A 15,158-nucleotide genomic window follows, 5' to 3' on the forward strand; every position below is an offset into this window, starting at 1 on the left:
CACGAAGTGTGCAAACCAACGAAGCTGTTCCTCTTCGAACAATAAACTACATTATTTTTCCCAAACCGTGGAATCAAATATTTACTTTCGTAGAGTGCTAGATTTAATTACCTGAAAGTAAAATGCTATCAACTGCATATGACCCTGGTGAAAGCAGCAAGCTGCGGCAGATGTGAAACTTTTTTCAAGTTTTGAAAGTTGACATACGGTTTCTAAACGATTTTAATTAAAATTCAATCTACAATGTGCAGCACGGTAAAAGCTACTGGGCAGATATTCACAAATGCATTTGCACGTAAATACATAGTAAAAAACAATTCGTGATTGATCGTCGCCAGTGCATGGTTTGTTCCCCTCAAAAGGAAAGAAAGCAAGATGATAGCCAAGGCACCGGCTAACCAAAGTTGCTTTTCAATATTTTACGAGCTTAATCTGGACCTGCCTTTTTACTCGCAATGCCATGGATTGCTACTCCGGCAGGTATTCTAATGCAAAAATAACTGCCAGATGGTCTATTTCCGCTTGGTTGATGGAAACGCGACATCGGAATCGCACCTAACCACTCCACTAGCCTTAGCAAAACGTTAGTGGAGGTTCTTCTGTGTAAATAGCAGCACGAAACGCGACAATGTCGCATGCATCTTGGAGGCTGCTGTGAGCGGTCACAAGTACTGGCGCATCCTCTTCAGTTCCATCACCTATGTAACGTCCGGCCACCGGCAATGACCACCTTCTTTTGTTTCGGTTCCCAAAATGGCAATCTTCGCGTGCCATTGGCGTTGCATGTGTTCCTGCTTGAAATGCAGCGTTTTCTAGTCAGAACTCTTTTCATGTGCACTATTAGATGACATTGCTTTTCCGTTGCCAAAAAGTTGAGAGCCGTTCGCCTTGTAAAAAAGGCAAATAGCATGTTGCCATAACCTTGACTTTCTTTGACCCGCCACCCATGCACAGTAAATGTTTTTCGGTGTTTCAAAGCAAAGTGGGAATGGAGAAGGCACCTGCTGTTCTGCACATTCTTCAGGAATCAGCTCATCCCGTTTGGCTTCCGGGCCCGGCATCTGAGAAGAGATCACAATAGGGTCTGCGACGTCCTTGTTATTACTGTCCGCCTGAAACATGGACAATTCCACCCGTATAAGATCAACAAAAGTCATTGATAGGCATCAGTAACTCGTATTATCACACCAAAGGCAGTGGTACTACCTTCACATGTGCGTAGTCTTCAAACATATCCACTTCCGAGTCAAACAGCTCGTCGCAAAAGCTGTCTGCATGCACGCTTCCCGCGGGCTCTTTTCCTTTCACAGCAGCTGGGCTTGTAGAACCTGCCCGTCTCCTGTCAACCTGAAGACAAAGAGTTGCACACGCTTGTGTAACAGCGATAGAAATAAGCTGCAGTAAGCAGTGCAACAATGTGTAACACCAAGTCAACCAAAATGCGACTATGCAAGCGAGTGAGCAAGTGCAAGTAAGCCACCAAGTAAGCAAACAAAAAGACGTCACCAATGGTGGGCTTCAATCTCTCATCACCACTGCATTGTTCTTCACCATATGGCGGCAGTAAATATTACTGAAGAGGTCTCCAAAGGTATGTGAATGCAAAAGAGCAATGGCTAGCCCTTTTTTTGAAAAAGATCAGAAGAGCAGTCATGAAGTGTCTGGTAGAAAGTCTGTGCGTGACCATATAAAACCTACTCCAAGTGTTTTAGAGATCAGGCTTTTCTTTTTTCTTTCAAAGCATAATACAAAAAATGCCCATAGTATTTTGCAGAATTAAGTCTTCAGGGTGCTCTGCGTGGGCCAGCCCTTCTCATTCACTCAAATAATTTAAATAAAAAGATTCAACAAAAACGCGTGTTATGCAGCAAAGCAAGCTTCAAATTTGCCACTTTATATTCCACGGATAACGTTCTCATGAGATGAGGTGTAGCAAGAGATTAGGCTCCGGCAATGAGGCGAGGTTCCTTATGATGCCTCTGATCATTTGAGTCGACCAAGAATGGGTTGCTAGACAATGATCTAACCCCTATACGCGCACAAGACTGACGCAGCGGTCCAAACCTCCCACCCTCGCCCTTTCCAGAGTTGCAGTTCAGTTTGGGTTTCTCCTAGCCTGTGACCTCATATGTCAGCATCACACTCCCATAGCACTCTTTGATATAGTAATTACTCCCTAGGCTGACTGTGTTTGACCTTGCACTTTTTTTTTGCTCATTGAATGGTCTTTCAACTTCTGCATTCGTCTAAGCTCCTTTCTCATGTAATTTATTTCAGTTGAACCTTGTTATAATGAAGTGGTATCAGGACAGTAAATTAGTTCGTTACATCCGATATTCGTTGCAACCGTAGAGGCAAAAATTGGCTCTAATAAATTCGCAGTCTGGCTCGCGCAACAATCCTACATAAAAAACACATTGTTCTAGACTTCAAACCCGCTATAAACGAGGTAGTCCTCATCGGTCTCCTTGTGGCATTTCAAACTAAACAGACCGGAATGTGAGATCGTGACATTACGACACAACAAAGTTAGTTTGGCGAGACAGGCCTGCGTTCTGACTTACTTGAAGGAGGATGTGGCCTTCGCCTGGTGGCTTTTCACAGATTGAGCGGAATGAAGTTTTTCACAGTGTCCACGCAATAAAGGGCCTTTTCTACTCGCGCAATTTTTCAAGCTACTGAAAACTGGTTGTTTTCTTCCACTTTTTTTTTTTATTTTGCTTTTAATATGCTAGCCGTCGAGTTTTGAGCCTTGCGGAAACCAAATATGTCTTTGTTGTTATAGCCCATATCCCACAGCTCTCGAGGTTTAGGTTTCATTATAAAAAAAAAATAGGAGTCCCTGAAATGAGGCGGGTCCAAACAAAGTTCGTATTTAGTTTGCTTTATCTGATAATTCGCTATATCAGTGTTCGCTATAATGGGTTCAACTGTACTCAGATTATCGTTTTCCATCCGGTAAGCATAAATAGTAGGTCAGTGTCGTGCGTTTCGTCCATCCTACACTCTGTACGATAGAAATAAATGTTTATCATCTTTATAATGCACCAACACCACACACAAAAGAGCCCGACTTCTTTCTGCATCCAAATGAACTAACAAATATGCTCCGTTAACAAAGCGTGTAAAAAAAAATTTAACACTAACAGCACCAAACGCCTAAATAAAACAAGCAGCATGCTTGCATGGTTATTCACTGCAGAATGGGCCAGAAACAGACAAAATTCTACCCATCAAATCCCATTAAAATGAACCTGCAAAGCCCACAATTAAGCAGGCTCTTTTTACAACTTACATCTAGACGCTCAAGTACCTTTAGTTCTGGATCCTCCTTTGTTTCGCCCTTTTCTGCAAACAGGGGTTCTTCGGCTGGGCTCTCTTTGTCGCTGTCCAACGGTTGTCCATCGTCAAGGCCGTCGTTAGCAAAGAAGTCCTCCAGGTCGCTGTCAACTTCCAGTTTTGAAAACCTCACAGTACTGCTTGCAGCCTCACTTTTTCGGCCCTGGCACACGACATTGCACGTCTTTATGTACTCGGTTTCAAGGCCCGGCTCAATGGCAAGCTCATCTTGAGTAAGGCGACTGCTACCGCCAGCGTTCCCAAACCCCGCCACATCACACATCTCTGCGTCCTCAGTCTCAACAGCCGGCTCGGCGCTGAGCTTGCCTCGAGTAAGGAAGCCGCTACCGTTAGTGTCCTCAAACACGATCTTGGCCATGTCGACGGGAGACAGAGCGCGGCCTGGACTTGGAAATATGTCGACATCCAGCCTCGGTGGAGTTTGAATTTCGACCTCCGTGGGCTCTTCCTCCAACTCCTCGTCTTCCTTCGCGTCCACATCAAGCTGTTCCGGAACAGCAGGGACCTCCTCAACCGGATCGTCGTCCACTTCCACAACCACCTCACAGTCCATCTCTTCAGCAACCTCGCAAGCGCCCGTTTCCGCCGAAGCCTTGAGTGGTGACTCTCCCCCCGACCTTGACAAGTCCTTGAAGAAGTCAGTGATGACTCGCTTCTTCTTCTTCTTTTTCGTTTCAGTCTTCGTTGAGTCTGCTGGCTCTTCATCTTCCGTCGCTTCTTCAGCAACTGCCGCCTTCTTCTTGGTGTACTTCTTTCGACGTTGCGGTTTGGCTGCCTTGTGGTTGACCAAGTCCGGGTCGGGTTCTGAGCGGAGCTCGTCCGACGAGAGGACATACTCCATCTGGAGGAACGGCTTTAGCTCGAGTCCGTATGTGTCAAGATCGTCATCAGCGTAGCGGGTGGTCTCTATGAAGCGCATGATGCGGACGTAGAGTTGCGTCTTGCTGGAGTGCGACACAAAGTGGCTCCGCTGCTCGTTGCTCTGCCACTGCGTCCAACTAGAAAGCGAGAGCGATGGTCGGCTTGCGTCCTGTTCCATCTCGCCCATTTGCTGAAGGAGGAAAAAAAAAAAAGGATGAAGGGGGAGGGGATGCAATGCTTTGAGTCATTCTTAACTATTTGACGCAATACTGGGCGAGAATGTTGCTCTTAAAAATGCTCCAAGAAAGCTTTTCTACACTGCTGCACTTATCCTACGCTTGTCCTTTCACTCTCATCACGAGTTAGTGCTGCATGCAGTTGTTTTTTACCTCTTCAAAAAAACACGGCCCTGAGGAAGAAAAAGGCGTTACTGCTAAGAAGGTACTGCTGAGACTGCTAAGTGCTTGAAAGCAATGCAAGGAACGATAAGTCAAGGTCAATTGAGACGAAAACGTTTTCTTTTTTTTTGCAAAGCTTTTGAGAAAGCTGCATGCCGTGGCTGTGTAGCTTTACAACTGCATTTTGCGGGCACGACGGTTTCTTTTTTGCGTCAAAAGCAAATTGACATTTCTACACACACAGGGAGTGCTTTTCCTTGCTATGCTAGGTGTGCACCGATTCAAACAATCTCTGCAGGCCATTTAGCAGGCAAGGTACGCATACAAACATGATTGCATCAAACATTTTGGCATAAACTTGACAAAACAGAGCGAATACTTGTCCGACAAAAAAGAAATGCGTTAATTATGCGAGTAGCTACCGTGCAGTGCAACAGCTGTCCGAGACCCCCTTAGCACAACGAGCTCTTCTCTGGCCTGGGCAGGCATCGTTTTGAAGTTCAATGGCCACCACTCACTTGTTTGGCTGACGAGGATGGTGGAAGTGTGAGGAATCTAGAAGAAGCTGCTGGCAGTACAGGCATGGCTGATGGGGCCACTTCATAGTGAGCCTCGTAGTAGAGTTCCTCCTGCCTGTTCAGGGCAGAGGCCATCTTCTTCTGCTTGCCTGCACAACCAAAGTTGTCAAATTGCATTTAAAAAAAAAAAAAAAAGGAAGAAAGAAAAAGAGAGAAGCGTTGCCACTGTCATTTCACAAAACGTGGCCGGGACTTGTGAACAGAGATTCTACCCCTTGGCAGACCACGCAAAGCTACTAAACGTAGTTTTCAGTCAAACGAGTGTTGTTAAATGTTTGTTATAAAGGCAAATCAACTAGCACCAGTACAAAAGTATTGAAAGATTAGTCTTTAGACGTCAGGATACTGACTCCACCACACCCCTGAGACTTGTACTTCACCTTACGAGAGCCCTCTGAGAGAGCCGACGTGTTTGACCAGAACAGCATCCGGCTTTGACATTTGGCATGACAAGGGTATGGGGGCAAGAAGCATTAAACTCGGCACGAGCACAGCATTTGACCAATAAAATCTCTACATAGAAGAGTGTGAGGGCAGCTGACTGCTACACATACTCATAGCCGACCAACAACATCTCCTGCGCTCCTAGACACCCACCGGTCATGAAGTTGAGGATGGAGCGCGTTCCTTTGCCACTACCCCTGGCAGCAGAGGCCCCCCGGGCGGTGTCGTAGTCGGGGACCGTCATGCGCATGCGGTGGCAGACCGGGTGGATGCCGCGCGGGACCATGCGAGGGCTCTGCTCGTACAGGTTGCCCAGCTGCCGGCCGTTGGTGATGGCCCGATGGATGTTCTGCTTCTTGTAGTTGCTCTCCTTGTAGGCCTAAGCAATGGAAAACATTGCTGCAGTGGCCGTCCAACCTCATCCCAATGTTTTTGGCCCTCACATCCCAAAGGACAAAGCTTCAATTCACGAGCAGCCAATGTTCACTCACGACGTTTTCCTGTTACTACTACTGTTGATGATCAAACCTACTCTAGAAAGGCTGTGATTAAGCTTTGATGCACGTATAGTCTACGGACATCCCGAACAGGGCAGACTTGAAGCCAGGCCAGGCAGAATAACCTGCATGCCTAAGTTGGGCCTTTTTCAAATGTCATGTTGCACTGCTCTACAGTTTCCATTTTGCCGCTGGTTGCCACCACCCCTTGCATAAACTCCAAAGCCACTGGCCATTACACTTTTTCACAACGTACCAGTTAAAACTCGACGTAAAGGAGCACGCAAGTCTGTCTCCCTGTAGTTACGAGATGAAAGCACACTCTTAAAATGAGCCCCTTGAAGTAGTATCAGTGGAACAGCTGACAACACGAACAGCCTGTGGAACCCCACAATGGCCTTTGCCGCAAAGGACAAACTTATTGTCGTCATCTGCTTGTTGGCGTCCACTGCAGGACAAAGGCTTCTCACATGTTCCTCCAACTGTTCCCGTCTTGCTAAGCCCTAGTCCACTCTTTTCCTCAAAATTCTCTTTCATCCCTCTATCAAGTTAACAGTCTTCCCCTCCTCCCAGTACTGTCTCCTGGCAGCCACCCTGATCCTCTTAGTTTGATCCGTGATGTCTTCCCCCTCGAGTTTGTTCTCCAATATGGGCAGCTCATTTACAATTCCCAAGAGTAACTCCCACCATGCTTCTCACCACATTTCAGAACATAGATGCCCCATTCGATTCTGCTCGCAATGTTTGAGGCAATGTCTTGAGCTTACATTTAGGGCTCGACACAGATGTCTCCGACCCTGACAACACCGAAAATGCCTACAAACATGACACCACGTGCAATCGGGCAGAAATTCAACGAAACAGCTCTACTTATCACGTATCATTCAGTTCTTCCACCACACAAGTTTCATGTGTCAACTGCCATGTCTTGATTACCTGCTGCTACGGTGAACATTTCTCGGTTGACCCCCTTTCAAGCGGTAGGTTAGGGTGCAACAAACTATTACGACAGGTGAGCTATGCACGTGCAAATGCACACTTCACCTCTTAAGGAGAGGAGTCATGATTCTTGTACCGCTGGACGACCCATCTCTGTCTCTCACCAATATAGGCGACATGACAATGACGCTACTGCCTAATCATGCGCGCGAGACGCAGGACGACCGGTTACTGATCTCTTAGGAAAAACGGCACCCCAATCCTTGCACAATGACGATGATAACATTGTGTTGGACGTTGCATCGGAAACTAGAATCTTTGCCCGTAGCCCAAGCGCAGGTTTCTCGAGAACAAGACTCGTCGCCCACAGAGACCCCGGGGTACCTGCTCCTCCTTGCCCTCGGTGAGCAGCACCACGATGCGGCCCTCGCGCTTGCGGCCCGTGCGCCCCATGCGCTGCACGAGGCGGATGGGGCTCTTGGGGGCGTCGAAGCAGACGATCAGGTCGATCTCCCCGATGTCCAGCCCCTCCTCCCCGACGCACGTCGACACCAGCACGTTGTAGCCGCCCTCGCGGAACTTGCGCACCACCTGGGCCACACAGGGAGAGGGCACGGCAGCTGCTTTCACACAAACCCCCCTTTACGACAGCTGGTTGGGCAAACGCGCTGTGGCCTCCATCTAAGCTACAAATGCACTGCCCGGTGACCTAACAATGTCTAAATCTAAAACAGGTTCAAATTATTGCTTGCCCGTATGTGGTGCAAGCAAGTGAGCATGTATGTATAGGTGGTATTCGTTAAAAAGTTTAGCTGTCAATTTCTTCGCTTGGCAACACTGGAAACGGCCACAGAGATGGCCGATGCGCCACGGACATGGCGCGGCTTGGGCCACTGCGGCCGCCTGCCGAAGAAAAAAAACACCGGCGTGCATCATCTGCTCCGTTTCAAACCGAATCTCAATGGTGGTGTCAACAGGGATGTTATTAATCGCACTCACAGTGGACTCGAGGCAACACTTTGTGTTCGGTGAGCTAGAGTTTGTGACATGCAGCACAGTCATGTGCTTAGCACGAACAAGTACCACCATCCCACGGAGCCCGACGTAACCAGTGACGGCGCACTCACGCGGTTGACTGCATGCGCGCTTCACCAGTGAATACAAGCAATTCATTGAACCGGGCTGGAGGTAGCGAGCACCAGGTGGCCAAGACCATAGATTAAATTTCAACTGAAGAAAGCACAACGCAGCAACTTTGTTGACAATGTTTGCCCAAGCAACAACGTATGTTCAGAAAGTGCTAGAAACGCTATGCAAATATACATATATATATATATATATATATATATATATATATATATATATATATATACAGTTGAACCTCGTTATAGGAGACATGGATGTGAGACAAATGGGTATAAGAGACACTATTCACCCACATGGTTGGCTGCCCTATCTTTCCCCCCATTAAATTGACCTCTTTTATAACAGACATCTGATGTAGAAGACAGATGGTTATAAGGGACAAGTCATCCTTGAACTTTAATCAACAATCTCGCTTGAAACAGACATTTAACTTTAGATGCAGTGCCACCAGTCACTAATTGCAATTGCTTCCATTGTGGAAACACAGGTGGACGGCAGACGCCTGCAGTCGCTATTAATCATAACTTCAGCAAACACACAGTAATTCAGCCAGTTATTAAATGACGATGAGAAGCCCTGCCAATGGAAATGCAACTTACAGAAGTGGTTGAAGCTTACTGCCATTCATTGGAGCGCGACCGCACATGCGGGCTCTTCCACTCGCGTAGCTCCCAATCAAGAAGCATCGCAGATGTTCAGTCTTGCAAGCGTAATGAATAGCCTGAGCACACAGCGGAAGAAGCTGTGCGCTCTGGCTATGCATCAGGCTTGTGAACTCAACATCTACGATTTATCTTTCACAAACAGTGAAAGGAAAGAAAGCTTGTAGAATCGGTTGTAAAAAACAGTGTACATACAGTGTACATGAAGCAAACAAAGATTCAGAACTGTTTCATAAAGTCTGGGGGCCAAACATAAATTAGAATGAATCTTTTGCAACATGCTGTAGCGTTCTTTTGAGCTTATTTTAGTCATACAGTGCCCACATTGAACTATGGGTTGATCAGTTAGTGAAAACATGGTACCCTGCTTATAAGAGACATCTCTTATAAGAGACAGAAACTGCTCCTCGGTATGTGTCTCCTATAAAGGGGTTCAACTGCATATATATATATACAGTTAAATCTCGTTATAACGAGACGGGCTATAACGAAATAATGGATAAAACGAGCAAATCGTAATTCCCCTTGAATGTCCCCATAGAAGCCAATGTATTTAAAACCTCGTTTTAACGAAGTAAAATTTGCCCGTTACGGGATACAACGAACAAATTTCGTCGAGAAATCAAATTTTGCGCTAATTTTACAACAGTGCGCAACGCGGATTTGAGGCAGTGCGCGACGCGACAACTGTACTAGCAGTTCAAAACTCCCGCCACGCGCGCGAAGCTGGATGGCGCGCCGTGCGGACGCTGCGCCCACGAAGCCATTCCCACCCTCCTCCGCTGCGCACGGCATGCAGGCAATGGGGCCCTTCGATTTACAGTCTCGGACTCACCGCGGGCTCCCCGAGAAGCAGTTCGACGTTCGATTTTCCCTTTTCCCATCTATCCCTATGGCTTCGGGGAATCCTCGGACTACCCGCGGACTATCCGCGGTGAATGCGAGAAGAGCCCCAATGCACACGGCGCGCGCGGTTGCGTCGCCTTCTTCTCCCCCCTCCTCCCCTGTTTGTATCGCCGACGTCGCTGCGTTGTGTGTGCGTGGGTTTTGGCAGTCTTTATCGTCGTACTGCCCGCGTGATTCCAACAACGCGAGTGCGACAGGCGGGAAGCGAAAGCGAAACACTATCACGCTTGAACAGAAGACGGCTATGATAAAAGCCGTCGCATCGGGCGCGAAGGAAGGTAAGGTGCACTCCGTGGTAAGGTGGCAAGAGACTTTGACGTGTGGACGAGTACGCTGTCCACCATCGGGAGCAACCGAGAGTCCATCGTCAGCGCTGTTGCACGTGGCGTGAAAGGAAGCGCTAAGGACGGCGTCGGAGGCACTATATAGATGCGGTGGACGTGCTGCGCCGCTACTTCGGCGCGCACGAGGGCGGCGAAGATGGCGTGAACATAGCGGCCGCTGCTGAGCGAGCCATGGCTCGCATCAGGAAGGTGCATCAACGTCCAATTACGGACTTCTTCGTAGCCAAGTCTGTTTGAAATACGAGTTTTGAACTGCAATAAAGTAGGTTCGTGACTTTTCCTTTTTACCTCCGGAACGTGTTTATTTTACTGACTACCGCCGTGCGGCAAGATGCTATTTCGCCCGCTTTTTGTTTTAGGATGGTTTTAGGTAACTACAATGCATAATATTTGCAGTAAATGTCGGCTACGGCTATAACGAAATATTGACTATAACGAGAAAATCGCGGCGCCCCTTCAATTTCGTTATAACGAGGTTTAACTGTATATGACTGTGTCGAATACAAACAATTCACCCCATTCAGCATTGGCTTAGTCAAAAGAAAAAAACATGTGCACTGCTTCCTCCAGCTTCAAAAGTGAACTGCTTTAGCTTAAAATTCTACAAAATATCAGGCACCCCTCCGTCTAATGCACAAAGCTTTCTCGTGACCGATTCTTTGGTTGTCGTCCGAGTTTGGACTGAGCGTCGACCACGTTGAAATGGAGCAATCGGATAGACGCCGGCTCCAAAACGCAAGGGACCCAGGTTCGATTCCGGCCCCGGCAAGCGTTTTTTTCCCCTTTAACTTCAGCCACGATAATTCGTCTTTATCGCAAGAGAAAGTTCACTTTCACGCACGGCGTTTTTTGCACTAAAGCTGCGCTTTCAAATGCTACAGCCAAGACGTGTCAGACGACACTTAACTGCAATAAAATATGCACCGTCCACTGCGTCCAAGTGGAAGCAACCACTTTATTGCCACAATTACCTATTGCTTACTGCATACCACCACAACATTCTGCAACAAGGACCAAAAAAAAAAAAAAAAGTAAGTGATATTCAAGCTGAACAATCACGTAACAAAATCTGCAAGAGCGAACCTTAGGAGCGCCAAATTTCGCTGACAGCAATGTTGTATGTCAAGAACCTGAACAGCTGTTAATCTGAACCAGCAAATTTGGAGTGAATATTTTCGCAGCGCCCAAAAGTTTGCCCGAGTTTTTTTTCAGGTAAGAACGTTCTGCCTCCTTCCTACCAGCAGCTGCTCCTTCTGGCTGAAGCCCTTGGCGGTGCCGGTCCTCTGACCGACGAAGTTCATGGCCTTGACCACGGGGTGGTGCCGGTTCAGCTGGGCTGTGATCTCCTTCACGCTGTCCCGGTACTGCGAGAACACCATCACCCGCGTGCCGCCATCTGGAGAGAGAGGGGGAGAGAGACAGACGTTTGGAAAAGGGAGACGGAAGAGAGGGAGGAGAGGGGGTGCATTTTTTTTTATTTCAGACGATCGCAACGTTGACATAAAACACCTTCTTCAACAGGGTGTGGTGAAACATGACTGGCCGCTCCTGCTGAGACTAAAACTAGAAAACGACACACTCACAGAAGACAGTAACTGTGCCCTCGACAAGAAGACTGGACGGGCATTACATACAGGCCAGGAGGTCTGAACCCTGACCTGGACCAAGAGCTTTCCACTGCACCCAAAAGCTACATCCCATTTTCTACGCACTCGAGTCAGAAAAAGATTTGATGGTTGAGGTGCATAGAACTGCAATCAGATAGATTTGCAGTTCCCTCTAAAACTGAGGCAAAGTAGTATTTTACAAGAACAACTCAAGCCTTAGTTAACAAGCCCTGGATTCAGCAAAGAGATGCCCCCCCCCCCCCCCCCCAGTGCTGACAGAGGGTTTTCACTTCTGTCACCCAACACTGCGGCAATTCCATTTTGTGTCCAACGTGTTCGCGTTAAATGTCCATTGAAAAAAAAAAGAAAAAAGAAAACGACCAAGCACACAATACAAAAGCCCTCAACGCATCTCATACCTTTGGCAACAACGAAAGCACAGGGAAATGCGAAACTGAATATGCAAATGCCGCGTGAAACGTAGGTACGCAGGTAACTGAAACGGGTATACATCGACCTTCATACATGTACTGAACAAACATTACTATTGAGCAGTCTTTTTAAACCAGAACTTTCCAATTTGTGCACAAAACTTCACGCCTTACTGGCTGCACTGCATTTGCTGCCGAATGTATTACACCGTCACTGCGACATGGGGTATTGGCGTTGCTTCAAACCAAACCAGACTTACTCAAAATAAGTCAGTTAACCTGTTTCTGTAAAATGACATTTAGCCTGCCTCCATGACATAGCCGTGAACGTGCTCAACAGGTGCTGCCGAATTCCCACGAGAGTAAACCTTGTGCCCTACCAGATATGCTCGCCATGAAAGACTCAAAGGGGCAGCCAACCGACTTTCATGGAAGGGAATCACTTGAACACGTTAAACCGAAGTGATTTTCCTGATAGGGCCCTAAAACGTTTCAAAGGAGGATTTTCAGGCCTACCAGCCTTAATTGTGCTGCCAGAATGAATGCTGGCAACAATGATGGTGACCTGAAATGGGAATTGATTGATTGATTGTAGGGTTTAACGCGCCGACGCAACGCAGGCGATGAGGCGCAGCGTAGTGGAGGGCTCCGGATTAATTTTGACCACCTGGGGATCTTTAACATGCGCTGAAATCTCGCACACACGGGCGTTTTTGCTTTTCGCCTCCATCAGTAAAGCGGCCGCTGCGGCCGGGAATCGAACCCGCGACCTCGTGCTCAGCAGCACAACCTGAAATGGGAATATACCTTGAACTGCACACGAGATAAAAACAAGTATTTTAAAACTTTTCCCCAGATAAAACAATAATGAAATGCAGTCTTTCCTATTCCTTTACGCGATTTTTGAATCGTGCATTGAAACCAACGGAGCGGGTTTGCATACATACGGTGCTTAGACGCCACATGGCGCCGCCTTTCAGATCTTGGAAAGTTCAGTGCCACATTCAAATTAGTTCTGCCTATTTAGAAATTCCTCGTGGTTACCCCACTACAACAAAATTCTGGCTTTCATACGAGCTCGAGGACAAGCACTCCACAAAAAGCGGTTGGCACGTAATCACGACAATTTCAGAGACAACAATGGTCAGCACCTTCAAAGAACAGGCGAATGCTTACACGTACCGCTGTTTGCAAAGCTCCTGAAATGCGCCAGGATGATCTCTTCAAGCTTGGTCAGCTTGGGATGGCCAACAACGTGCACTCCCTGGTCTCCAGGTCCCGAAAGAGTGTTCTGAAAAATGATCCCATCGACATGCAAACAGTTAAAAAAACGTAGTTGATCCCTCTTTCACAGGAATCGGTAAAACACGAAAGTGAAATGTGCCTCCACAGGAGCATTTACTGTGCAACCATATAACTCGCACATCGCTAGTTATATTACGTCGGTATGGCACAGTTAGACGAATCAACGTTAGACACTGGATTGCATTCGCCGGAACATTGCGTAAATGCGATTGAAACCACAGCCCCTTGAAAACCGTGCGAACGAAACGAAACCGAAACCGAAAGCAGTAGGTGGTGGAGGGTGCCTCAATTCACCCGCATCCCGTGTACACGAAGACGCTGGCATCGAGGCGCCAATTGTCGGTGCTCATTAGTGTCATGATCAACTACTTCGCTTCACTTCTAGACGGCAGCATCTCCTAGACGGCATCTGAATGAAGACAGTAGTGGGAAAGGTATAAGGCGCATTCATAGATTTACTCGCGCTAGAATTCGTGGCGCAAAGGGCAGAGCACTGTGTACCTCCCGTTGCGGCGAGAGAGTTAGTGGCTCGAATCTGGGCGGAGCCGTGTCAATGGAACCTCTTTCTGGCGACGCCATTTCCGTGACAGATATGACGCCGGTCAGATCTTGGTGTACCCGGGCATAAAACACTTTCGTGTTAAAATGGTTATAGCAGTGGAATGGTATGCGAAATAAAACTGCGGTATGATGTAGGAATTGGTAAAACACGAACATGAAATGTGCAGCAAAATCTGCCGGTGAGCATGATTTGCGGGTCAGCGGCTGTCTTGTGGGTGTGCTTGACGAGCGACGTCCTGCTTGTGGGTCACTTTGGCAAAGGTGTACCGGCGTCATTTCCGTGAAGGATATGACGTCAGCGAAATCTTGGGGTATCGCGGCGTAAAGTACTTTTGTTTTAAAATATAAAACCCGAAAATGAACCACCCTAAGTATAACGTACTCATTAGTGCTAAAGGTTGCTTCCCCGCAAGAAGACCAACTATGTGCAGGGGCGCACCCTTTACAGGCCGCTCGCTTCGTTGTACTGGCGTCACTTCCGTGACGGATATAACGTCAGCGAAGTCTTCATGTGTCCGGGAATAAAACACTTTCATGTTAAAAAAGTGGAGAAAAAATTTACAAACGCCAATGTTTCAGGGTGTAGGTGAATACTAAGCTCTCGTGAGAATGCAAGTACTACAAGCTAGGTGTGGTGGTTGGAAGCAGCGAATTGATGGCTGTACGCCGCAAATTTTAAACTGTCAGTACAGAGAGCTACTTGGAGCTACTTCTGTTGGAGCTACTCCTGACCTGCAAACAAGATGACAGTTATGACAGTTTAACACCACACGTAAAAGGTACGAGAGAACAGCCCCCACCTGGCTGGATATTGTGTTACGCCCGCCTTTGTTGCTTCACTTAACTATTCTTTCGTACTCTTGCACTATTCTTTTTACTATCTCAGATCTAGTAGCGCGATTTTCCAAAAACCCGATGGCGTCATCATTGCTTACTGCATGAAGTCTTGGCAAAAGTGTGCAGGAGGTCGTAGAGAGGTTAGGAAGGGTGAAGTGAATTTAGTTTATGTGCCTAAATCTGTGGTGTAAGCAGTCACAGGTTCATGGAAGAGGCCTTCGCCCAGCAGTGGTCATACATAGGCCGATGATGATGATAATGGCAAGAACCTTTCTTGCTGGG

General features: G+C 47.4%; 1 protein-coding gene across 2 annotated transcripts in view; it reads right to left on the minus strand.

The window, feature by feature from the left end:
- Window positions 1-15,158, minus strand: part of Fancm (FA complementation group M) — a 56,284-nt gene that overhangs the window by 22,232 nt on the left and 18,894 nt on the right. For both annotated transcript variants that reach the window (XM_077680277.1, XM_077680276.1), the window contains 8 exons: window positions 13,356-13,464; window positions 11,374-11,531; window positions 7,462-7,668; window positions 5,795-6,020; window positions 5,138-5,286; window positions 3,314-4,411; window positions 1,207-1,347; window positions 1,002-1,112 (listed from right to left, as the gene is read on the minus strand). In XM_077680277.1, coding sequence (XP_077536403.1) covers window positions 1,002-1,112; window positions 1,207-1,347; window positions 3,314-4,411; window positions 5,138-5,286; window positions 5,795-6,020; window positions 7,462-7,668; window positions 11,374-11,531; window positions 13,356-13,464 — 2,199 coding nt within the window. The remainder of the gene's footprint in view (window positions 1-1,001; window positions 1,113-1,206; window positions 1,348-3,313; window positions 4,412-5,137; window positions 5,287-5,794; window positions 6,021-7,461; window positions 7,669-11,373; window positions 11,532-13,355; window positions 13,465-15,158) is intronic.

Source organism: Haemaphysalis longicornis, unplaced genomic scaffold, assembly GCF_048455015.1.
Source record: "Haemaphysalis longicornis isolate Haplotype H1 unplaced genomic scaffold, Haemaphysalis longicornis Haplotype H1 scaffold_8, whole genome shotgun sequence".
Lineage (NCBI taxonomy): Eukaryota > Metazoa > Arthropoda > Arachnida > Ixodida > Ixodidae > Haemaphysalis > Haemaphysalis longicornis.